Source organism: Dendropsophus ebraccatus, chromosome 5, assembly GCF_027789765.1.
Source record: "Dendropsophus ebraccatus isolate aDenEbr1 chromosome 5, aDenEbr1.pat, whole genome shotgun sequence".
Taxonomy (NCBI): Eukaryota; Metazoa; Chordata; class Amphibia; order Anura; family Hylidae; genus Dendropsophus; species Dendropsophus ebraccatus.
In genome coordinates, this window is record NC_091458.1 from 39,358,074 (window position 1) to 39,383,707 (window position 25,634).

Consider the following 25,634-nt stretch of genomic DNA (forward strand, 5'->3'; position numbering starts at 1 on the left):
ACAGGCCATCCTTAGCAGTGCCCTTTCAGTGTGTGAAAAAGTGGTGTGGTGCCATTCTGGTACAATATTAAAGTGTCAGTCAATGCACGACAATTGTGGTCCGTAAGCATCCTATAACAGCCACTTAAAGTGCTTATACAGGCCTATTCTATTCACACACAAGCTATAGAAGTCAGACTTGTAGAGCAGCTTGTAGAACATCGCAAGTGACCACTCCTGGCACGTAGTTTGTATATATAATTTTTAAATCAACTTTATTTACATGTATACAAAATAGTGACTCTACAAGACAGATACAAAAATCTTTAGTCCATTTTCCAATGCCGGGTCAGTAGCCGTGATTCAATGCCAATTCAACAAAGTGCTGCATGCATGGACGAAGTGTATGTCACGCCAGCCAAGCCGTGCTCTGCATCAGACAATGTACTTAAAGCTGTAAGTGTTGTCACACGAGAGCTTTTTATTTTTGCAGCGACCACACAATTCCTGGCGGTGTGGCCTCTTCAGATCTATGTGTCTTTTCTTCTGTGGACAGGAGCAGCGAGTCTTGGAGCAGATCTAAAATTAGGTTATATTTGGACAAAATAAATATGAGAACATTGCTCCATCAAACCAGTTTTTACTTTACAATATTCTTGCAAATTGTTGGTTTATATGACAGTTGACTGGAAGGTTAAGTTAAGGGGTTATCTGGGAGTAAAAGCCACCAGACAATATTTTGTTGCAAAAAAACTGCACCACCCCTGTGTGGAGGTTGTGTGTGGTATTACAATTCACCTCCATTCACTTTGAGAAGTAAGCTGCAAAACCCCACACCCAAGAGGTGCAGTTTCTGGAAGAAAGTGCCTTTTTAGGCCTTGATAACCCCTTTAGGCACCTGTACACCTCAATACCTTTTGGCTGAATGACTGTTTGCGCGAGATGTACGGCCTCAGTGATGAACCAGGCTCCTTATCAATCACACCCCAAGAGATGCAATTACAGCCAACGAGCTATGACTACTTTGGATACACAGTAATTTGCATTCGGCATAGAAGGAAAATGAGAGATGGTCACAATATATGATAGGACATATTGCAGGATGTGTTTAACCTTTTTTTAGTTTACTACTAGAGATGAGCGAATCGGGTTCGAGTCGATCTGAACCCGAACATTCGGCATTTGATTAGCTGGGGCTGCTGAACTTGGATAAAGCTCTAAGGTTGTCTGGAAAACATGGTTACAGCCAATGACCATATCCATGTTTTCCACATAGCCTTAGAGCTTTATCAAAGTTCAGCAGCCACCACTAATCAAATGCCGAAAGTTCGGGTTCGGATCGACTCGAGCATGCTCCAGGTTCGCTCATCTCCATTTACTACACAAAAGTGTGGTGAAAGATTTCCTTAAGGGTGTTCAAATACCCACCTCAAAAGGAAATCTGTCAGCACTCACCTGACAGTGTAAGGTAGGTAACATCACTCTGGCTTGTTTGTGTAGCAGATAGTGTGCAACCCACATTTTTACTGTAACCAGGTGACAAACGGGTGGTGGCTCTGCCCTGCCTCATCCTTGGTTTCTCAGTCTTCCGTTTGCCTGATATTATTAATCTCTGCCTCCAGTTTGCATGCCGCAGAAGCCACGCATATCCTGCATCCTCAAACCCATTCAGACACCGTAGGCGAGAGGGGAATAAAGATACAGTACATGCGTGCTGAGCAGCAAAGTTGAATTCTGTCAATGCACGAGCCACTCTTCCTGCCTACGGTGTCTTGACATGTTTAGGATGCAGGACATGCATACTGGAGGCTGAGAGGAAATTACTCAAAAACAGAAGAGAAAGGAACCAAGAATGAGGCAGGCCAGACCACAGTGCCGGGGGCTGACAGATTCCCTTAAAGCACAACTCTAGTGTTGTTCTCCCACCTGTTCTGCAAAGTATGATGTGGAGAGATACTGCAAGATGTCACCTAAACTATTTATAGGGCATTCTACAGTTAGTACTTACCTGGCATTGAATTGTCTCCACTCTGTAGGGATTGAATCCTTTTTGGCACTTGCGACAAAATTGTTTAAAATAGACCTGTAAGATATAGCGTTGCAGCACATCAATACAAGAAAAAAAAAAAAAAAAAAACACACAACTGGCTCTGAAGACTTGTTGCTCACATTTCCTGCCTCTATAGTCAGTATTAGCTGTATTACAGCTAGAACAAATGGAATACCTATCCCTGTAGAATCTATAGTGTATTGTGGGACCTCTAGGCGCAGAGAGTGCCATCAGGGTTGTAATTTGTAATTCTCCATGATTATTTTAGCACTTAGAAATAGGGCAGCCTGCAGTACACTATGTGGACATATTCGCTTTATCAAGAAGAGGGGCCATATTGTGTGATACAGAACCACAGCCTCACCTTATTGCTTCCAGAAATACACCACACGTAGGCACTCTCCCATCGGGTTTTACAGTCTTTGCAGTGGAAGTAGCCATACTTTTGTTCCAGGAACTGAAAGAGAACATTATGTTTAGCACACTTTTCTTTCCCTTTTACACACACACTGAAACGTCACCAGGTTCCCGCGCTCAGCCCCATTCTTTTGCTGTGCAGCGTCCCGGCTCTAAGCACTGGAGGAGGGCCTGCCGTTCCCCAGTCTGACCATATCCCCTACGACTGACGCAGCGCCATTGATTATAATAAAGCCGCATCACACTGGGGTGGCAGCGGTTCACCCCCAGTGCATACAGCCAGTCCACGGCAAAAGAACCGGTGAGCGTGGGAAATCAGGTGGAGCAGAAGAAAAAAAAAAAAAAAAAAAGGACCGTGTCACCGGGATCCAGATGGCAAATCAGCTAATATATTAAAAAAAAAAAAAAAAAAAAAAAAAAAAAAAAAAAAAAAAAAAAAAATGTATACACACAATGTACCTGATGGTAAATTCACTTACATCAGTTAAGTCAAAACCTGCACCATGTGAACACATCCTTCATGTGTTTGGAACTTTAAAGTGACTGTACCACCAGGCCCAGGCTGAAGCACTGGAGGTGGGCCGACCCACCCCCAGCAGGAAGAAACCCTAGTCCCTCCATGACATGAAACCATTACAATCAATGGAACCCTATCAGAGGGGCTAGGGTTTCCTCCCACCAAGGGTGGGTCAGCCCACCTTTAGTGCTTCAGCCTGGGCCTGGTGGAAGTCACTTTAAAGGGGTACTCCAGACATGCATGTTCTATGCAGCCCCAGCACTATGTGTAAAAAAAAAAAAATAATAATAATTAAATGCCTGGAGAACCCCTAACACAATTACAAGAAGGTTTCACCTAAACCTGTTAAAAAAAAAAAAAAAAAAAAAAAAAAAATATATTATATATATATATATATATATTAGATGTGCCCCTAGCCCAAGAATACTGTACAGCCCAATAGATGTGCCCTGACCCTGTACCTGGAATGCCGATCTCTTGTCGTCCATATTTCGCTCCTTCTCCAGGGCAGGCTCCATGTTCTCCTGATCCTCTTCCACCTCAGGCTCAGCCAATGTCGGTCGTTCCTCCTCCCGCTTGTGATCGGTCGCCTGGCCATCCTCCTTATAGTCAGGGATAATCGGACTTCTCCTAGGAACACGACCACCCTGTGGGAGGGAGAACACCCTGCGGTCCACCACCGGTGAGTACACAGCCACCGGCCGGGTAAATCGCACAGGGTCAGACACCGATTTGATTGTGTTGTTGAAAGGCGGTGGGGGAGATCGCCGCAATGTGCGGGGCCCAAGAGAGCACTGGACCCCAGTCTCCACCCGGGGATTCACCTGCACCCCAACCTCCTTAGTGTTGGCTTTGCGGAGGCGGGGTGTGAGGTTGGGATTCACCTGGGACAGTATGGCCTTGAGCTGGGCCCGCTGGTAGTTGTCCAGGTAGTCTGCGGCCTCTGAACTCTTGCTCGTCTTCCATGTTGCCTGTTTGTTTCTGGCTGCAGGCTGCGGAGCTGGCCCCTGCGGAGCTTGTCCAAAAGTGCTGCCATAGTTTTGGTATGCATTGTAAGGGGAATACATGAACCCCGCCATAATATCTCATGTATCTGATCAGGGGTGTGTGTGTCTGAGCTCAGCTTTATCCTGGATGAGCCTCTCCTGCCCCAGCTGCTCCGCATCACATCCTAATTACCCCTAACCACATCAGAGCTCAAGGGGGTAGGGGGCTGGGATAACAACAAAGCCCCACTAGGGGCAATGTTCCTCAACCTGTCAGGGCATTGTGGGAGTTGTAGTTTTCAATAGCTATGCTTCAACCAATGGTTCTCCAGCTTTTACATAAGTACAATCCCCAGCATTCTCTCACAGCGTTCTGAAAAGAAAAAAGTTTATTTAAAGGGAACCTGTCACCCCCCGTGCCGGGGTGACAGGCTCCCGACCCCCCGTTAGAGCCCCATATACTTACCTAATCCCGCCGGGTCCCGCTTCTGGAGGTGGTCGGGTGACGGAAATCTCAGCCGCTGCAGCCCGGCGCGCGTGCTGAGAGATGAGTCCAACACTCACAGAGAATGACAGGAGAGTCCAGCGCTCCGTCATTCTCTATGGGTGTTGGACTCATCTCTCAGCGCGCGCGCCGGGCTGCAGCGGCTGAGATCTCCGTCACCCGACCACCTCCAGAAGCGGGACCCGGCGGGATTAGGTAAGTATATGGGGCTCTAACGGGGGGTCGGGAGCCCGGGGGTGACAGGTTCCCTTTAAAAAAAAAAACCTAAAAAGGGACCGAATAGCAGAAAAAAGATATGAAAAAAAAAAAAAAGATTTTTTTTTTATGGATTTTTTTTTTGTATGTGGCAGATTAAGGGCAACTTGCAACACATATGTTGAGTTTCAGACACTTTTCTAGTGCCTCCAAAATAAAGGGTGGCATTGGTTGAATGGGGGGATCATTTTGCCATTTTAGTGCAAAATTCTGGCACATTTTTAAAGGAGACTCTTAGGGCCCTATTCCACAGTAACGATAATCGGCCGGATCGGCCCCATTTGGCCCGATTCGGGCGTTTATCATTCGGTGGAATAGAGAGAACGATTAGCCGATGATCTTGTCATCGGCTGATCGTTCATTTAGGGCCAGACCTAAAATCTTCGTTTCCCCGACACGCATCGCTACGGTTGAATAGCGGTGCGCAGCGGGCGACCGATGATTTGAGAAGAAGCAGCAGCAGTAATACATTACCTGTCAGGTCTTCTTCTCCCCTCTGTCTTCCTCCCCGGGTCCCACGCGCTCTAGCTTCAGAATGGCCAGTCAGCTGACGGAGCGCTCAGCCAATCACAGGCTGGGACCGCCGCAGCCTGTGATTGGTTGAGTGGCCTGTCAGCTGACAGGCCATTCTGAAGCTAGAGCGTGCGGGACCCAGGGAGGAAGACAGAGGGGAGAAGAAGACCTGACAGGTAATGTATTACTGCAAGGGCTGCAAGGACATCGGTAACGATGTCCCTGCATCCCTCACTCAACGATCATCGGGCCGTGGAATAGGCCCAGTAAATGAGCGTCGATCTAGCAGATCGGCGCTCGTTTACAACGTTGATCGGGCCCTCCTCAACCCGTGGAATAGTACCCTTAGCATTCAGGTTATTTTTATATATGGTTTTACAGATTACGGAACCCGAGCAGAGAATTTCCGACGGATTCCGTAGCTTGTACCTGTTCACGGCTGCACGCCTCTCCACCTGTGCCATAGACGCCATTCTATGCACGGGGGGATTCCGCAGCAGATAGCGGAATCAGGCCGCCCATAGAATGGTGTCTATGGAGCCGGCGGAAAGGCACGCGACCGTGAACAGGTACGAGCTACGGAATCCGTCGAAAATTCCATAGTGTAAACCTGGACAACCCCATGGCCAATGATTGGCTGAGAGGGATTTCATTACAGAGACGAGGCTATCTCAGAAGCACTGGCCAAGGGAGTGTGTCAGGTGAGTATAGTTTGATTGGTATTTTCTGTGTAGCCCCATATACTAAAGGCAATGGACCGACTGTCCATTGACAAATTGACAGTTGCTGGATATTCATTTTTTTTTTTGCAAGAGTTGATGTTCTCATTGGTACAATGTCCTATAGATGTGATATTCCGATTTTAAGGCTATGTTCCCACACAGTATTTTTGCTCACTATTTTTCAACCAAAACCAGGAATGGATTGGAAACACAGAAAGGATCTGTTCACACACTGTTGAAGTTAAGTGGATGGCCGTCATTTAATGGCAAATAATTGCTGTTATTTTAAAATGTCCGATTTTGAAATAACGGCCGTTATTTGCAATTAAACAACGGCCATCTACTAGACTTCAACAGTGTGTGAACATAGCCTTTCTGTGTTTCCAATCCATTCCTGGTTTTGGTTGCAATATACTGACCAAAATACTGTGTGGGAACATCACCTTATATTGTTTATTGGGGGCAGTGTTCACAAAAAGCCATTTTAGCTGTGTTTTTTTTATTATTTTCTTACAGTGCTCACGGTGGGGGTTAGTTAAAAAGCAGAACTTTGTAAGGTAATAACAGTCTTGGTAAAACCGATTACGTGTAACTTCTTTTAATATACAAAATAAGAAACTGGTGACCTGGAAAATAAAACAAACAAACCTTTATTCTGATACGTGTAAGCTGTCCGTGACTCCAAGTGGAATACAGTGCTACCTCGGCTCTTAAACTGCTTGGAACTCAAACTGCATTTTCAAGGAAAGTTTGCTTTGGTTCTCAAACTCTTGCTCGGTTCTCAAACACTTTTCAGGCCCTTAGTCTTGAAGTATAATAATACAGCGGTATTTAAATGAAAATTGACCTGGAAGTAACGTTCAGAATTCAAACTTTGCTCGGTATCTGAACTTTTTTGGAAGCATGGATCGTGGATGGTACCTGGTGAGTTTAGCACTGGTGAGGCTTCACATATAGTAAAGTACTGTATAAGGCCGGGTTCACACTACATAAAAAACATTTTGCGCAAATACGGCCTTGTTATGAAATACGGCATGTTTTTTACGTAGTGTGAATATGGCCTAAAGGCTATGTTCGCACAATGTTGAAATTTAGAGGATGGCCGTCATTTTATGGTCGGACGGTGTTTTACAATAACGCCAATTATTTGCCATTAAATGACGGCCATCAACTAAATTTCAACATTGTGTGAACAGAGCCTTTCTGTGTTTTCAATCCACTCCTGGTTTTGGTTGCAATATGAGGACCAAAATACTGAGCAAAAATACTGTGTACTGTGTAGGCTACGTAAGAGACCGGCCGGGTCATGGAGCGGCCGGTCTCTGCAAAGATCAGCGCGCGCCCGCATCAGAACTCCCCATAGCACACAATGAAGCAAGGGGCCGGAGCCGCTCGCTTCATTGTGAACTGGCTGGGTTTCCTATGGGCGCAATTCATTGAATTGCGGCTGCAGAAAACTGACATGTCAGTTCTTTGCGGCGCCTCATGGATTGCGGCCGGAGCGTATACGATGTGTCTACCCTCCCGCTGGGATAGAAGTAAAGGCATTGTTCCACCCCGTACAAAGTACGGCCGTTGTTGCTGGAGGCAACAACGGACGTACTTTTACGTAGTGTGAACATAGCCTTAGGCTATGTTCCCACAGCGTAAGAGCCCGGCCGTTTCGTGACCCGGCTGGGTGACGGAATGGCCGCTCTATGAAAAGATCATCCCGGCCGATACAGCAGTACCAGCTAGATGATCTTTCAGGCCGCAGAGTTCTGATGCGGGCGCGCACGGATGCGAACTCCCCACAGCACACTATGGAGCGAGCGGCCATATGGTCACACTACTGAGGTATACTAAAAATGTACTGCTGTACAGGTGTGAACATAGTCTAATAGCACCATATTGTGACTGGAAAACAAATAGCACTATATGGTGACCAGATAACCATTATCACAACATACCCAAATAGCTAATACTACCATATTGTGGCCATCAGCAAACAACTAATACCATCATATCATCACTATGGTACCTAACGCCACCATGTTGTGGCAGGGTAAATAATACCACCATATCCTGACTGGGTAACTAATTACATCATATCCTGACTGGGTACTTAAAACCACCATATCAGCATAACTAATACCCCCATACGGTGACTGGGTAACTAATACCGCCATATCGTGACTTGATAACTAATAACGCCATATCGTGACTACATAACTAATACCGCCATATTGTGACTAGATAATACCGCCATATTGTGACTAGATAACTAATACCGCCATATCGTGACTAGATAATACCGCCTTATCGTGACTAGATAACTAATACCGCCATATCGTGACTAGATAACTAATACCGCCATATCGTGACTAGATAACTAATACCGCCATATCGTGACAAGGTATATAATACCACCATATCATGACTGGACAGCTACCACAATACCAACTGGACAAATCCTGGTTACATGTATGGCACAGGCTCTAAAGTGAAGCGTGATAATCCCACATTATCCCCTAGGAATACACGACACCCCACACTCAGTACTGGTGTCCTGCCCGGACACATTTCGGTCACACAGGTGCTCCCCATCCTGGTGACATTACTAATAACTGCGCCGGCCACGTCTCTCCCGCCTCACACGTCACACTATTTATTTACACAACCAGCCCCACTAACACGCCTCATCCCGGAGCAGCATTGTGGGAAATGTAGTTTTACAACGGTTTCATAGTAGTACTGCGCGGGTCATCAGCCAATCACAGTTCTCGACTTGTACATGAAGTGGGCGGAGCGTCCTGTGAGCTGCACTGTGATTGGCTCAGTGTATTCAGCATGCGCAGAGACGCGCTGTATTCTGCAGCCGCGGGAAGTTGAACCTGCCCTGTCCTGGTGCAGATATCGGGGCAGTGACTGAGCAGAGCGCCGTGTACTGACATGTGCGTTACCGCTGTGTCTGTGAAGTGACATGGCTTCTGTGCAACCCGCGACATCTGTCTTCTTCCGGCTGTTCCAGGCGCACTGCAGCCACTCAGGTGCTTGTTGTGATTGATCCTGTCCTCCTTATGTGACTAGCATGCATCAGCTAAAGGTTACATATTGGAGGAGACTGTTCACATAATGCAATAGTACATTGTGTAGTGCTACTGCAGGGTTACTGAAGCTCCCATTGAAGTGAGTGCTGAGCTGCAGTAACCCAGCATGGCCGCTGTACAACCTACACATGTACACTCCACCATCTTATCCCCATAGAAAATAAAGAAACTTGAAAAAAAACTTCACATTGTTTTTCTTTTGTAAATCTAACATGGTCATGCAGTATGAATTGCAGGTTCAGTGACCCCAGATTTTCCATGAGAATATATAGCATTCTTAGGATATGTTCACATTACATTGGTCCTATCCATTCAGTTTATACATCATCCACCTGTCAGAAACCTATGCCAGTGTATACCGCAGTGTACGGAGAGTGGGCCCATTCAGTTTAATAGCTAGTTCTGCAAAATAAATCCACAGGGAAAATGATCTTCGTGTAGGTCTGGCCTTAAAGGGGAAATTCAACTTGTATGGTCTCTTTGTTAGGCTATGTGCACACTGAGGAAAAGGCGAGGAATTCAGCTTGAAATTCAGCTTGAAATTCCTCCCGTAAAATATGTACAGAGCAAAGTCCCATTGTGTTCAATGGGTTTTCTGCTCTGCTGTTCACACTGCAGAATTTCCGAGCAGAATATTCTGTTGTAGATCTGCTAGAGGAATCCTATAGAAGTCAATGGGGGGCTTAAATTCTGCTTGAATTCTGCCTGAAAACTTTCTGCTTCAATTCCTCGAGAATTGCTCAGTGTGCACATACCCTTATGTTGCAAAAAACATAATGGAAAAGGGGATGTGCAATTATGACGATGACTTATTATTATTATTATTATTATTATTATTTAACACTTTTCTTTACAGACTTGGGACCAATAAATGTAAACTGGTTTGAGGAGCTGACCAGAGAGGCTGTACGTCTTCAACCCAGGCTACACGAGGAGGATGAGAAGAGGAGAAGCCAGCGGGGCGACAGCCTCTTCAAGACCCCGCAGCAGAAGCACCCCCACTACAGCCAGCTAGAGTCTACACCCACTATATTTAAAGAGCAGACTTTATGCTCCCCTCTGTTCCTTACACCAACAAAAGAGCAGGATAAAAGTCAGCTTACAGAAGGTGAGGGAGTTTTTTTTTTTTTAATTGCAATAAAAATATAAAAAAAAAAAAAAAAAAAAAAAAAAAAAAAAAAGCAGCTATACTTAAAGGGGCTATCCAAAGTTTAAAAGGTATTCCCGATCTATACAATAGTTGATAACTAGCTGATTGGTGAGGTCCGGCTGCTGGGACACCAACTAAGGGTATGTTTACACTGAACAAAAGTGGCAGAATTCTGAGCTGAACCCCTGCAGTGGACTCCGCTCAGAATCCCGCCTGCCTCAGTGTGTCAATGTGATGCCTCTGCTCTAAGAATTGTCATGTCAATTCTTGGAGCGGAGAGCGGCATCCGCTGCAGGGGTTCCGCTCGAAATTCTGCCACTTTTGCTCAGTGTGAACGGGCCGTAATAAGGAACACAGAAGCCAGTTGTTCCAGGAGTCAATGGAGCATCGGTGCCCAACTCAACCACCACTTTGTTTGCTGTTTATGGGACTTTTGGTTATACCTGATTTTAGCACCAGAAATGAGTGAACCTCATGTTGTCCTAACGCGAGCATGTGGCATTTGATAACTGGTGGCTGAAGAAGTTGGATGCAGCCCAAGGGAGTCCTGAAAAACATGAATACAGCCTTAGGCCATGTTCACACAACGTAAGTTCTGCAGTAATCACGGCTGTTGTTGCAACGGCCGTGATTAGTACGGAACTTACGTAGTGCTGAAGGCTGAGGGGATCCCAGCCGGAGTGTATACCCGTAGTATACACTCCAGCCAGGACTCCTTGCGGCGCCGCGAGAAACTGACATGTCAGTTTTCTACGGCCGCAGAAAACCTGTCAGTGCACACTATGGAGCGAGCAGCTCCAGCCGCACGCTCCATTGTGCGCAGTGGGGAGTTCTGATGCGGGTGCACACGGATGCGCCGGCATCAGAACTCCGCAACACTAAAGATCATCTGGCTGGTACTGCAGTACCGTCTGGGATGATCTTTTCTGAGACCGGCCATTAAGTGACCTGGCTGGGTCATGGAACGGCCGGTCTCTTACAGCGTCTGAACGTAACCTAAGGCTGCATTCACATGTCAGTAGATTTTGGGGACCTACAGACGGTAAATTCCTGTCCTGGATTATTTCACCACATGCCACGAGATATCAGAAACATGCTAGCAGTGAGGAAAATGTGTGAATCTCCGCAGCACCGTAGTGACAGAGCCCCACGGCTGCGTCCATGTTCTCCAGGCAAATCAAATGCTGCACGTTTGGGTTGGCGGAGCCCGATAGAGAATAAATAGAGCAGCAGTCGAGCATTCATGATGCTGATAATGTTCTTGTGCTTGGTCGGGATCCCATACAGTATGTTGGACCCCCACTGATCAGCTAGTCATCCACTATCCTGTCCATATCTTCTAACCTTGGGATTACTACTTTTAAGACACTGCATCAGAATGTTGTATACAAGGGGAGACAGAATGGTGCTGGCTATGTCTAGTTTATTTATTATCCTGCCATTAGTATCCTCCTCTTTCTTGTCTTTTGGATGTTTAAGATTTGTGTTTGTTTGTTTTTTTTTCCTCCTTCAGAAAAGCTTAGAAATGTTAAGACACAGAAGAGTCCTGACACTTCAGCCCCAGCTAATGAAGCCTTTGGTACCTCAAGTAGATATTTACCTGACAGGTAAGATGTGGGAACTTGACATTCGGAGGCACAGGCCATAGGAACAAGGTTTTAATACTGTTTGACAACCTTGCACATCAGTTCTAGCCCAGATATGAATGAATACATTATGGGCACAGGATGACTTATAGTTGGTACTATAATAACTTTTGCTACCAATACAAATCACATTTCAGAGAAGACACTTGGCTGCACTACAAACTGTAAAAATCCTGATTTTACCACAAGCAGAGCAAATATTATCTACAGTAGTGATGTGTCTACTTGTGACTCTGCTTTTAAGGGTATATTCACACGAACGGGCTCGCAGCGAGAATCTCGCTGCGAGCCCGTTCGTGTGAATATTCCCTTAAACCCTTAACCCCTTCTGCTCCCGCCCGGCTCCCCCGCTGTAAGCATACTTTACCTGTCCTTGCTGCACGGGTCCGGCGTCCTGCTCTCCCGTCCGGCCAATCAGTGTGTTGCCCAGCTGCAGCCACTGATTGGCCGGACGGGAGAGCAGGACGCCGGACCCATGCAGCAAGGACAGGTAAAGTATGCTTACAGCGGGGGAGCCGGCCGGGAGCAGAAGGGGTTAAGGGCGGCAGAATTACATACTCGCTGCGGTCGTTTAGACCGCAGCAAGTATGTAGTGTATGGGAACTGCCAGGACCTGCCGGGCTCGCAGCGAGAATTTCGCTGCGAGCCCGTTCGTGTGAATATACCCTTAAAGTATTTACTGTCATTTGCAAAAACTTTTCACATGTCACGGAAAACAGAAATGTCAAAAGTTTGATCAGTCAGAGCCTCACAGACGTCTCCCGACTCATTTTAAATGGTGTTGACCGGATGTGTCAAAATATTCGGGTTCAGCAGCATTGTCCGAACCCAAGCGATTGTCTTTTAAAAAGGGTACTCCGAGCGGAAGCTTTTTTTAATATATGGCCGGGGAGGGGGTGTATATAGACGCCTCCAGTCACTTACCTCCCTGGTCCAGCGCCGGGTCCCGGATCGCGCCGCCCCGTTCTCCCGTCTGGCCACCGCTTCCTGCTCTGAGCTGCTGCTTGAAACATGATGTCTCAAGGCAGCTCAGCCAACCAGCGGCGAGGCGGGACCCCACTACGACGGCTGAATGGCTGAGCTGCCTTGAGACGTCACGTCTCAAGCTGCAGCTCAGACCAGGAAGTGGCAGCGGGACAGGAGAACAGGGCGGCACGAAATGGGGAGGTAAGTGACCGGCAGCGTGTATATCTACCCCCTCCCTGGCCATACACTAAAACTAGCCCTAGCCCGGAGTACCCCTTTAATTCCCAGCGGCTGCAGAAGTTGGAGCTTTAGGCTATGTTCACACAACATATGTTTTCGTAAAAGTATGGCCGTTGTTGAAATCGGCAACAACTGCCGTACTTTTTACTAAAAGATACGTTGCTTAGTCTTCTATGTAATCCCGGTTGGAGCGTATACATATAGTTTACACTCCGGCCGGGATCTCTCGCTGCGCCGTATTCAGTGAATAGTGGCCGCAGAAAACCCTGTCAGTGCTCACTGTGGAGTGAGCGGCTCCTGACGTACGCTCCATAGTGTGCAGTGGAGAGTTCTGATGCGGGCTTGCACGGATGCGCCCGCATCAGAACTCTGCGGCTGCAGTACCGGCCGGGATGATCTTTTTAGAGGCTGACCGTTCTGTGTCCCAGCCGGGTCACGGGACAGCCGGTCCCTTACGATGTGTGTACATAGCCTTAGGGAGTCTTGGAAAACATCAGCGGTATCCAACTTCTGCAGCTGCGGCAAATCAAAAGCCAAGCGCTTGGGTTTGGATAGCGCTGCCAAACCCCGAACATTTTGACAAATCCACTCAACACTGATTATAAAGATCATTGGCGATGATCCAGACCCTTGCTGATCAAAACTTTTGATGTGTCTTTATGACGTATCAATAATTGTTTGCAAATGACAGTACCAGTTTGATGGTTTTTTATGTCACTAGCAACATTATGTATATAACATATCTACTTATTATTAAGCATTAGTTTACTTGTATATTAACTATTACAGCTATTCATGGCATCCGCAGCACTTTGCTCCTACTCTACTATTAACCCAGCACGACAAAATTCTTATGCACAGCACTCTTATTTGTATGATTTCAGCCCGGCTGTTATGGAACCTTTGTTTAAGGCCCCATTTGGTGATAGAAAATACCTGCAAGGAACACCACAGCAAGACAGGAAGTTTGGTAAGGAAATGGCAATATCTTTGCAATAAGTTGAATAATACCGATTTTGGGGCATAAATGCATAGAAGAGAATGGTGCTTGGGTCAAAGATTTTATATACCACTGTGGGGAGATGTCCGGCGTCCATAGAGAATGAATGGAGACGTGCGCACGCTGCAGAGATGAGTCCGGCTCCATTTATTCTCTATGGACGCCAGACCTCTCCCCACAGAGCGCGCGCCGGCTTCTGACTTGGATATCTCCATCCCGGGACCGGCTCCGGGAGCGGGACTCGGCCAGATGAGGTCTGTATAAGGGGATCTAGCAGGGGGTCAGGAGCCTGTCACCCCGACACGGGGGTGACAGGTCTCCTTTAAGTCACATCCCAGCTTAGGAATGTCCGCTCAGCCAGTCAGTGGTTGGGGCAGGACACAGCTGCAGTCAATGACAGGCTGGGCAGGTATTTCCCGCTGGGATGTGAGGATGCAGGAAGCCAGAAGAAACAGGAACCCGCCGTATATCACTGAGTTGGTGACGCTGCAGGGACACGGGAATGGGTAATTAAAGGTTCTTTTTTTATCTTTCCCCCTGCCCTGCATGCTCAGGATTTTCAGATTTGGTTGGAGTTCCACTTTAAATGCTCATTATACCTACTTTTGCTTCTTTCAGATATTTCTGACAGTCTATTGTGCACACCACAGTTTATGAGGGTAAGTATATACACAAACCTGTGTGTTTCTTAAAAAAAGATATCCTGCTTGTCCTTCAAACTTTTACTGACTTTGACACTTGTTCTATTATTTTTAAGAACCAAAGCTCAATGTGTATATCAGAGAGTCTTGGCGCGGAAGTAGATTCAGAGATGTCCTGGACAAGTTCATTAGCTACACCACCCTCCCCAACTTTCATCATTGGTAAGGAATTGGACAGAGACGTATTTGTGTCACGTATACGACATTGTGTTGTTGTAATAATAAGATAACACCTTTAATTTTCACAGTGCATAAAAATGCAAAAGGGACCCTGGCATCTGCCTAACCTTATCAAGTTGGGATTCTGACTGTGATATGATGTCTGCTTTACTATGTTTTTACTTTGCTCTTTTTTAGATCAAGCTAAAGATGTGGTTTCTGAACCAAGGGGATTTGGTAAAGAAGATGTAGTGGTAAGAAACCTGTTTTAGTGTTGTTAGTTTTATTAGTATAGAATCCATTGTGTCCTGTTAGGCCTTATTCACACGTCTTTTTCATCCGTTTTCCCGGACCAGGAAAAACGGAATCCATTACAACCCATTATTTTCAATGGTGCTATTCATACATCCGTTTTTTCTTTTTGCGGATCCGCAATCTGTGACAAAAAATAAATAAAACGGACATGTTGTAATACGGTCCGTAATTACGGAACGGAAACCCCAATAGAAGTCTATGGAGAGCACAAAATTTGCGGAGAGTACATTGCAATCCGCAAAACCATCCGTATCACAGATCCGTTTTTTTGTGACATCACCAAGCTCCTCCTGCCATAAATATCATGCCTGATAGAAATGACTGTAGAATGACCCCCAGATAACCCGGTGACCTTTTTTGGGGGGTTGGGACAGCAAATGACATCATTTTTGCCATCTCTCTTTTCTTCACTACACCTTTTTTTGCGGAGATGCAAAAAACGTATAGAAATACGGAACACAATACGGATGCTAAACGGTTGATTTTTTGCGGATTGCGGATGAAAATTAGAGGATCCAGATTTTCATCCAGAAAAACATACTGACGTATGAATAAGGCCTTACTGTCAGCTGTAGTAAAGAAATTATCAATAGGTTGGATGTCCTTTATTTCTCGGGCGTCTTATTGGGGGACACAGACACCATGGGTATAGGCTGCTGTCACTAGGAGGCTGACACTAAGAAAAAATAAAGCAAGTCGGACCCTCCCAGCAGGCTATACCCGCCCACTGGCACTGAGCTAATCCAGTTTAGCTTAGTGTCAGTAGGAGGCAGATGCAGGTCTGGTTTCTCCAGATCATCTCTGCTATTTTTCTGTTACTAACAACCTTTTTTTCCTTACAGGTTGGGCACGGTGAGTAATCTAGACTCACCCTGATCCCAATTCCCAAGTGACCAAGGAACAGACCCTAAATATAGAGGGACTGTCTACCCTAGGTCACCTACGGCCGGACTCAGCGCCCAGGACACAGACCTGCTCAGCTGTCTGTCTCCTCATTGCGGACCTTGCTCCGCCAGCCCCTGCACACTCAGCCTCCCAGAGTTGAGCGTTCAGCGTGGCACAGTGCCGGCAGAAGACCAGAAGACATCGGATGGTGAGTTTCTGGTCTCGGACCTGCCCGGGCGTTCTGCGCGTCCCCTTCGCTCCTGTGTGCGCTCGTGCTTGCCGCTGCCCCGGCGCGCGGCCTCCGTTCTCGGCCCCGGCGCGCGCCCGACTCTTCCGCCGGCTGTAGCGCGCAGGGCCTGCCTCTCCTGGCCGCTCCTCCACCCTGGGCCTGGTGTCGGAGGATACCGGTGTCCCTCTGGTCCCGAGCGGCAGCTTACTGGGCTCTCCCGGCAGCGTACGCTACACTGCGGTCCCGGCGCCATTCCGGTTCAGGCGCCTGTTTGAATTTCCCGCGCGCGGGCCAGCGCGGTGACGTCACTACGCTGAGGACGCCGCGCCAGTACATTCCCGCGCGTCGGCGCCTGTTTGTCTTCCCCGCGCGCGGGCCGGCGCGGTGACGTCACTGCGCTGAGGACGCCGCGCTAGTACATTCCCGCGCGTCGGCTCCAGGATACAGGCTTCCGGTCTGCACGCCGTTACTGTGTCCTGCTCTGCAGCCGTTCTGCTGGTCTTCCTGCCGTGTCCCTGCTCCTGCTTCATCTTCAGGACGCTTCGGATTCTCCCGGGTAAGCTCTCTGGGATTCTTTACTTTATGTTACCGTCTTCTTGCTGCCAGCTTACTGGATATCTGTTCTCCCCCTGCAGGCTGTCAGCCTCCCCAGTCTCCGGGTACTCTGCTGGAATCCTTCTACCACGACACCTTTTTTACTTAAGCTGTCTGCCTAGGAGGATACACTTGTGTTTTTTTCCTTTTATATTGCATTATGTCTGATTCAAGGTCTGACTCCTCTCGCCGTCAGCAACCTCCTCCTTCTTCTGTTACTTACTATTTCTGTTCATCCTGTAACACTAAATCTTCTTCTGGCCATTCTCAGCCACTCTGCACTGCTTGCTCCATGCAGTCCTGTTCTTCTCAGTCCCTTGCACAGGATCCCCCTCCTTCCCAGGAGTCGGATGAGCCAGCTCCAGCTTGGGCGCGTTCCCTCTGTCGTTCTGTCTCTCAGATGGCTGAGCTTTCCCAGTCGGTCGCGGCTGCCCTCGACCGTCTATCCACTTCCGCGGCAGTTCAGGCTCGCCCTCTCCCTTCCACCAGTCGCTCCGGTCGGAGTCATTCCCGTAAACGCCCTCGGGCGGCCTCTTCCCGGTCGTCTTCAGGCTCCCCTAGGTCGAGTTTGGCTCCTGCCCACATCTCCCCAGCTAGACAGTCTCATTCTCCTGAAGACCAGTCAGATTCTGAGGGGGCTTCCGCCTCTGACCCAGAGGATTCTCACATGTCTGCCACGGTGGATAACCTCGTGGCCGCCATCCGTGATACCTTCCAGTTGAAGGATTCAGCGGACCCACCTCCATCCGGGGAGGTCTGTTTCAACAGGAGCGCCCTCCGTGTCCGTAGCTCCTTTCCAAGTCACAAGGAATTTGACGCTTTACTCACCAAGAACTGGAAGTCCCCGGATAAAAAGTTTGCCAAGCCCAAACGCTTGGACACCTTGTATCCGTTTTCGCAGGACCTTGTGTCCCTCTGGTCCTCCCCCCCTTCTGTGGATCCTCCAGTTTCCCGTTTGACTAAGGCCACTACGCTTCCTCTTGACAACGTGGCTTCCTTCAAGGATTCCACCGATAGACGGGTGGAAGCCTTGGCTAGGTCGGCTTTCGAGGCCTCCGGATCCTCCCTTTTGCCCACCTTTGCCTCCACGTGGGTTTCCAAGGCGATCTCGGTGTGGGCTAAACAACTGAGGGACGGTCTTCTTTCTGGGGCGCCCCCTGATGACCTGGCTGACCTTACTCAGCAGATACAAGATGCGGCCCAGTATATCTGTTTGGCTTCCTTAGACTCCGCAGCCAGCTCAGCCTTCGCTTCAGCTAATATCGTGGCCATACGTCGATCCCTATGGCTCCGTGAGTGGCGGGCTGACCCGGCCTCTAAGAGGTCTCTTACCAGTCTTCCTTTTGCAGGTTCCCGTCTTTTTGGGAAACGCTTGGACGAAATTATTTCTGACGCTACCGGAGGTAAGAGTACCAGTCTTCCCCAGCAGCGTCCGAGGCGTCAGGATACCCGACGCAAGCCGGGTTCCTTTCGCTCCTTTCGGTCGCTCCCGCCTGCTCCCTCCTCTAAAAACGCGGGCTCTCAAAACAAGAGGACTGGTTTCTCCAGGAACCGTTCTTCCTGGCAAACCAGGACGAACTCCTCCCGGCCCCCCTTCAAGTCAGGCGCTCCCAAGACCGCCTCCTCCTGAAGGTTTCCCCCCGTGCGACTCCCCGCTGGTGGGCGGCCGTCTCCTGTATTTCCAGGGGGCCTGGCTCTCCCATGTCGAGGACGCCTGGGTGCGGGACGTGGTTTCTCGGGGCTACAAGATAGAGTTTTCCTCCATTCCTCGCGACCGTTTCTTCCCTTCTCGCCTGCCTCGGTCTCCCTCTCTGGCGGCCGGGTTCTCCCAGGCCCTTCAGTCTCTCCTCGACAAGAGAGTTGTCGTCCCCGTTCCTTCCCCCCAACGGTTCCGCGGTTTCTATTCAAACCTTTTTGTAGTTCCGAAAAAGGACGGCTCGGTGCGTCCAATCTTGGACCTCAAGCGACTGAACCGCCACGTCTGGCTATCTCATTTTCGGATGGAGTCTCTGCGTTCTGTCATCGCGTCCCTGGAGCCGGGAGAGTTCCTCTCCTCGGTGGACATCCAGGACGCGTATCTCCATATTCCGATTTTTCCCCCCCACCAGCGTTTTCTTCGCTTCGCCATCGGATCGGACCACTTTCAGTTCGTGGCCCTACCTTTCGGCCTGGCCACGGCCCCTCGTGTTTTTACGAAGACCATGGCGGCTGTCATGGCTCTTTTACGGTCTCGAGGGATTTCAGTAACACCCTACTTGGACGACATTCTGGTCAAAGCCCCGTCCCGGGACCAGAATTTGGAAAGCCTCCGTATAACGTTGGACACACTCTCTCGTTTCGGGTGGCTCCTCAACCGACCCAAGTCCTCCTTGACCCCCTCCCAGTCCATTGTGTTTCTGGGGATGAGGTTGGACTCGCTTCAGGCTCGGGTCTTTCTCCCGGAGGACAAGCTGGCGTCCCTTCGCTCCGGGGTTCGAGCCCTTTGCAGTCATCGCCCGGTGTCCATTCGATTCTGCATGAGGGTTCTGGGGAGGATGGTGGCCACAATAGAGGCAGTGCCTTTTGCGCAGTTCCACTCTCGTCCCCTTCAGCTCTTCCTTCTGGCGCAGTGGGACAGGTCTCTTCCTTCCCTGGATCGCCGGGTCAGCCCCCCTGCTTGTCTTCGGAGGGATCTCCAATGGTGGCTCCAGTCTCCGAGCCTCTCCATCGGTCGCTCATTCCTCCCCATCCACTGGTAGATCGTAACCACCGACGCCAGCCTGCAGGGCTGGGGAGGAGTGTGGCACACTCTCACCGCGCAGGGGACTTGGTCGCCGCAGGAGTCTCGGCTTCCTATAAACATACTCGAACTACGGGCCATCAGGCTCTCTCTCCTGCACTGGCAGTCGCAGCTCCAAGGTCTCCCCGTCCGTGTACAGACAGACAATGCCACTGCGGTGGCGTACGTGAATCATCAGGGCGGCACCCGCAGCAGGGCCGCCATGACGGAAGTGGCGCTGATCCTCTCCTGGGCAGAGGTAAACGTGCTGGCCCTGTCGGCTGTCCACATCCCAGGGGTGGACAATTGGATGGCCGACTACCTGAGTCGCGCACGTGTGGATCCAGGGGAGTGGACTCTGCACCCCGAGGTGTTCTCCCAGATCTGTCTCAGATGGGGAACGCCCGACGTGGATCTGATGGCATCCCGTATCAACCGACGTCTGCCGAAGTTTGTCTGTCGGACGCGGGACCCTCAGGCTCTGGCGTCAGACGCTCTGGTGATTTCTTGGCGGCAGTTCCGCATGCCTTACATTTTCCCTCCCCTCCCGCTCCTTCCACGGGTCCTGAGGAAAATCAAGGCGGAAGGGGTTCCAATCATCTTGGTGGCCCCGGACTGGCCCCGCCGCGCCTGGTACGCGGATCTAGTGAACCTCGCCGTCGACGCCCCCTGGCGTCTGCCCGACCGTCCGGATCTTCTAAGTCAAGGCCCGATCTGCCATCCGCATTTCGCGTCGCTTCGTTTGACGGCGTGGCTGTTGAAACCTGGGTTCTAAAATCCCGGGGCTTCTCGGACGCGGTCGTCAGGACAATGATCAGGGCGCGGAAGTCGTCTTCTGCCAGGATTTACTATCGCTGTTGGAAGGCCTACCTCCGTCATTGTGAGGCCTGCGCGGCGCACCCGCTTTCCTTTTCGGTGGCCCGGCTCCTCGCCTTCCTCCAGGCAGGGCTGGAGTCCGGCTTATCCCTTAGTTCCCTTAAGGGTCAGGTTTCCGCGCTTTCTGTTTTTTTCCAGAGACCCTTGGCTTCGATCTCTCAGGTGAAGACCTTCCTTCAGGGGGTGGCACATCTTGCCCCCCCTTATCGTCGTCCAATTCCCTCCTGGGACCTGAACCTGGTTTTGGACGCTTTGCAGTCTTCTCCATTTGAACCCCTCAGGGACGTGCCCCTGTCTATTCTCTCCTTCAAGGTGGTCTTCCTGGTGGCCGTCACGTCTATTCGGCGAGTATCGGAGTTGGCCGCTCTTTCTTGCCGCCCTCCCTTCCTGGTCTTTCATCAGGACAAGGTGGTGCTGCGGCCTGTGGCCTCATTCCAGCCCAAGGTCGTGTCGCCTTTTCACCTCAATGAGGATATTATCCTCCCCTTCTTCTGTCCCGCCCCCTCTCATCCGAGGGAGCGGGCGCTTCACCACTTGGACGTGGTTCGCGCCTTGCGCATCTACCTTGCGCGGACGAAATCGTTTCGCACTTCTGACTCTCTTTTCATCCTCCCTGAGGGTCCTCGCAAGGGATCGGCAGCGTCCAAGGCGACCCTTGCCCGCTGGATTCGTTCTGCTATCTCTCGAGCTTACTGTGGTAAGGGGAGGGCGCCTCCTTTCGGAGTCTCGGCTCACTCTACTCGGTCGGTTGGGGCTTCCTGGGCTATCCGGCATGGGGCTTCGGCCCTTCAGGTGTGTAAGGCCGCCACTTGGAAGTCTCTGCATACCTTCTCGAAATTTTACCGTGTGGACACCTTTGCATCGGCTGATGCGAGCTTGGGCCGCATGGTCTTGCAGGCAGCGGTGGCTTCTTCCCCTTGAGTTCTTCTCTGCTTTTTCCCTCCCAAGGGACTGCTTTGGGACGTCCCATGGTGTCTGTGTCCCCCAATAAGACGCCCGAGAAAGGAGGAGTTTTTACTCACCGTAAACTCTCTTTCTCGTAGTCTTCATTGGGGGACACAGCACCCACCCCTTGTTTGTCTGTGTTGTAGTTGCCGTTTGGCCTGTGTTTTCAGACCTTGAGTGTGGACTTTGTTTTTTTCCTTTTTCCTTCGGCTCCTCCTACTGCTTTTCACTACTGGATTAGCTCAGTGCCAGTGGGCGGGTATAGCCTGCTGGGAGGGGCCGACTTGCTTTATTTTTTCTTAGTGTCAGCCTCCTAGTGACAGCAGCCTATACCCATGGTGTCTGTGTCCCCCAATGAAGACTACGAGAAAGAGAGTTTACGGTGAGTAAAAACTCCTCCTTTACTAATCTAGGCATTGTGCTTTAGTAAATAGATTGTTAACCGGCAAATCTCTTTAATACATTACTTTTAGATCGTACGAAGTCTCTTTTCCAACAAGAATGGTGTAGCCCAAGCTGTTTCCTTAGCTCCACCAACTGGTCAAAAGATTGACAGTGATAGCTCTAAGTTTGGTGAGTACTTTGCTAAAACAGGTAGAACTCAAAAACTCGGAATTTTAAAGCGTTACCATTACTTGTACAAACATTTGAAACTTCAGTAGACATTACGGATCACAGCGGGTCTCACTGCTGAGATCTACTACGACCCCAAGAGCCAAAGGGGAGTGAGTGGCAGTGCGCTTTACTCTCTGGCGCAAGATTATTGCTTCATTGTATGTAATGAAGCGGAAGAGTTGGATTTGATTGACACCCGGGGAGAGACACTCACTGTCACAGTTTTTCCACAGTGGTGTCTTGGGGTCCCAGCAGGTCTCAGCAAAGACCTTTATTTATTTTTATATTGCTTTATTAAAGTTATGTTACTTTGTAATATAACTTTATCTTAATAATATTGTGGAAGTGGAAATATAAACACCGGTACTCACCTGCCGATGATGGTGCCAACCCCTGCTGCTGCTGCTTTAAAACATTAATGTCATTTGCAGTCATTTGCAGTACTGTATTTTCCAGCGTATAAAGATTGTCAGCGGTTCGCCTTTACCGCCAAAAAATGTTAACGCCTGCCTGACCACAGCCCTGCTGCGGTCAGGCAGGGGTAAACTGCAGCTAAAAAAACCCCAATTAGTTAACTCACCTGGGGCCCGTTCCTGGCATCCGCACATCTCCTCCTGGTCCAGTTCCGGCACAGGCAGTGCAACATACACTGCCTGTGCCGGAGATCCCCGAAGCTCTCCCGACCAGCCGAGTGTCTCATCTGAGAAGCATGGAGACGCTCGGCTGCCGGGAGAGCTTCAGGAGAATGACAGAGGCTTTGGGTACTTCCGGAGCCTCTGTCACTCTCTCAAAGCTCCCTCTGCAGCCTAGCTTCTCCGATGAGACATTCGGCTGCTTGGAAGAGCTTTGGGAATCACCGACACAGTCAGTGTACATCACACTGCCTGCGCCGGGAACGGGCCATGATACGCGCGAATGCTGGGAATAGGCCCCTAGGTGAGTTAACTGTGTTTTTTTTTTTGTTTGTTTTTTTTTAAGTGGTCGCCCCATACAGTCGGGATGCGGCCATTTTTGATCTCCCCACGGTATGGGGTCAACCATACGCGGGGTATAAGACGACCCACGACTTCTAAGAAGATTTTTCGGGGTTAAAAAGTCATTTTATATGCCAGACAGTACGGTAACTTTTAACGTGTCAAGTGGAATAGGGGGTCCAGCAGCACCAGTAGATCTTTAGGCGAATTGTAGTAAAGGAGGATGTATGTCAGTGGTTCACAATCCCAGTAAATGATGTCAGGAGGTCCTAAACTTTTTAAATCTTTGTGCTACTGTACTGAAACAGTTTGGCAGTACAGTAGCACAAAGATTTAAACAGTTTTGTAGTTCCCAGTTTTATAATCAATGATGATGCCAGGAGATCCAAATTCTGTCCTGTGTTGGGATTGAGAATGAGGTGCTAAGCAGTGTGTACTTGCACCATCAGAACTGCACCAGCAGGAGATGGATGGCAGGTGACACTTTTAAATATAAATTACTCAGACACCTTCGTTCACTAGATAAATCAGCTTTTAACATGCACTATTTATTTGTATAACAATTCTTAAACAATCAGTACGCTTTAAAACCAACCTGCGTGCCTGATTGTGTTCTTACTTGTTATATTACAGCAGACACAATTACTTCTAAGAACATAGTAAAGTCATCTGATTATCTGAAGGCACAACAAAAGAAAACCGTACTGAGCGCTGTTGGGAATGCAGACGCGTGCCAGGTGGTGGAGAACGCAATTGAAGGAATGGAAGATGTTTTGTCTATCTTTTTTACCAATGAAAAACCGCAAGAACTAAGAAAAGTAAAAGTTGACAGACGAATTAAAAGAAAAACTAAACCGTTCAGTGGTGTGCACGAGAAGAATGATTCACTCATAGAAAATACTGAGGAACAGAATACTACAGTGTTAGATTCGGAAAACCAAAACATAAAGAGCAAATTACTACAGGAGAAGACAAGAGAAATCTCTTTATCGTATGAGTGGACTCCACTGAACCTTCCTGATACAACACAACAGGTCATAGCTATTGAAGCTGGTGGATGTGGAGACCATCGTATGATGGAAAAGTCAACCTGTAATGACTCACAACTGTGCATGGATGAGACTGCAGTAAGAGGCTGTAGTGACGCAGGTTACACTACTAGTGATAGACTCCTAAGCAATTCACAGTATAAGGAGCACAAAGAGAAATCTCAAGAGCAACTTACTTACAATGCTGCAGACGACAATAAATATCTTGTGGGACTTGTTTCAGGCGATCACTCGTTGTCCTTTGCAGCAGATCGTAGAATACCTGACCATAAACCTAAACCTATCCTGAGTACGCTGAGAAAGCAGCCCAGATTCTTGTATAGCTTTAAAATGGATGGTCAAAAAAATGAAACTGCTGGGAAGATTGATATGACTGAGTACAGCAAACCTTTATATGACCTAAAAACACCTGACACCCCATCCAGAAGTATGTGCTCTCTAATTGTAAATTCTTTTTACATTAGATTTGTTGTCTATTAGAGGATGTTCTGCTCTATCACCACATGGCTGGTTTCCTGGTGCTACTTTAGGGAAATTAGATTTTATTTTGTAGTTCAAAAGTGTACTCATCTGTTATAATCTCCCACCACTGACAATGCTCAGTCCTTACCACTTTGTGCTGTCTTCTCAACACAAGGAAATGCCTACCCAGAACAATGCTGACTAGGCTGTTCCTTGTGTGGAGAAAACAACAGGAATTGGTGGGCAGCAGGGACCGGGCACTGCCTGAGGTGGTGAGCTGCAGCAGGTGAGTACACCATTTATTTTGAGTCCAGGCCACTATTAATATATTGCCAGAAATCCATGTAATGTTTCTTCAGTGGCTTGAATTCTGGAACATCTAAGGGGTTGTCTAAAAAAGACATTGACGGAATATAGCTAGAAAATGCACAGCAGTCTGGCCCCTTGCGAGGAAAGCATAGCGCCACTTTGCTACTTGTTGGTTCTGTTTGTCTTTCTGTTCTCCAGAAGCAGCATGGTCAGCCATCGTTGTTTAAAACAGGACAGCTAAGAGGTGATGAAGTTGCATAGCTCTTTTCTAGCCATTAGTTTCAGTGACCAGTGGAACAATAAGCAGTTTGTTGTTGCTGTATCCCAGTGCTATGCCATCATTTTTTTTCCTGGGAGAACCTTGTTACCCCTTAAAGCGACTCCGTACCCACAATCTAACCCCCCCAAACGACTTGTACCTTCGGATAGCTGCTTTTAATCTAAGATCTGTCCTGGGGTCCGTTCGGCAGGGGATGCAGTTATTGTCATAAAAACAACTTTTAATCCGGGGCTTACATTTGTATATGCATTAGGCTGGCACTACCTCTATGTCCTTCCTCCCCACCCTCCTCAGCATTAGGAATGATCCAGGAACATTTACTGCTGTTTGAGTTTGCACAGGTGTATTAACGATCCAGCCCATGTGCCGGGCTGCCACAGGTGGGGAATAGGAAGCAATCTGCCTGGAGTATTCCTAATGATGAGAAGGGTGGGGAGGAAGGACAGAG

General features: G+C 48.7%; 2 protein-coding genes across 4 annotated transcripts in view; one reads left to right on the top strand and one right to left on the bottom strand.

Moving 5' to 3' along the window:
- Positions 1-289: 289 nt before the first annotated feature.
- On the bottom strand, positions 290-7,045 carry ZAR1L (zygote arrest 1 like). Its single transcript, XM_069972086.1, has 5 exons — positions 6,593-7,045; positions 3,425-4,322; positions 2,394-2,486; positions 1,988-2,062; positions 290-558 (listed from the first exon to the last, which is right to left on the bottom strand). Exons 2-5 carry the CDS (start codon positions 4,040-4,042, stop codon positions 415-417), a joined length of 930 nt encoding a protein of 309 aa, XP_069828187.1. The 5' UTR covers positions 4,043-4,322; positions 6,593-7,045; the 3' UTR covers positions 290-414.
- A 1,667-nt stretch (positions 7,046-8,712) lies between these two features.
- BRCA2 (BRCA2 DNA repair associated) overlaps positions 8,713-25,634 on the top strand; it is a 39,959-nt gene continuing 23,037 nt past the window's right edge. For 2 of the 3 annotated variants that reach the window (XM_069969895.1, XM_069969897.1), the window contains exons 1-9: positions 8,713-8,973; positions 9,890-10,141; positions 11,697-11,790; positions 13,920-14,005; positions 14,654-14,694; positions 14,793-14,898; positions 15,094-15,149; positions 21,971-22,070; positions 23,720-24,562. In XM_069969895.1, coding sequence (XP_069825996.1) covers positions 8,907-8,973; positions 9,890-10,141; positions 11,697-11,790; positions 13,920-14,005; positions 14,654-14,694; positions 14,793-14,898; positions 15,094-15,149; positions 21,971-22,070; positions 23,720-24,562 — 1,645 coding nt within the window. In that variant the 5' untranslated portion in view covers positions 8,713-8,906. The remainder of the gene's footprint in view (positions 8,974-9,889; positions 10,142-11,696; positions 11,791-13,919; positions 14,006-14,653; positions 14,695-14,792; positions 14,899-15,093; positions 15,150-21,970; positions 22,071-23,719; positions 24,563-25,634) is intronic. The other variant, XM_069969896.1, reaches the window with a different exon arrangement.

Coding starts and splice junctions, on each gene's coding strand:
- ZAR1L (XM_069972086.1), bottom strand. CDS start 4,042: ATGGCGGGGTTCATGTATTCCCCTTACAATGCATACCAAAACTATGGC. Junction 2,487..3,424: donor ACAAGAGATCGGCATTCCAG/GTACAGGGTCAG, acceptor GTTCTCTTTCAG/TTCCTGGAACAAAAGTATGG. Junction 2,063..2,393: donor GTATTTCTGGAAGCAATAAG/GTGAGGCTGTGG, acceptor TATATCTTACAG/GTCTATTTTAAACAATTTTG.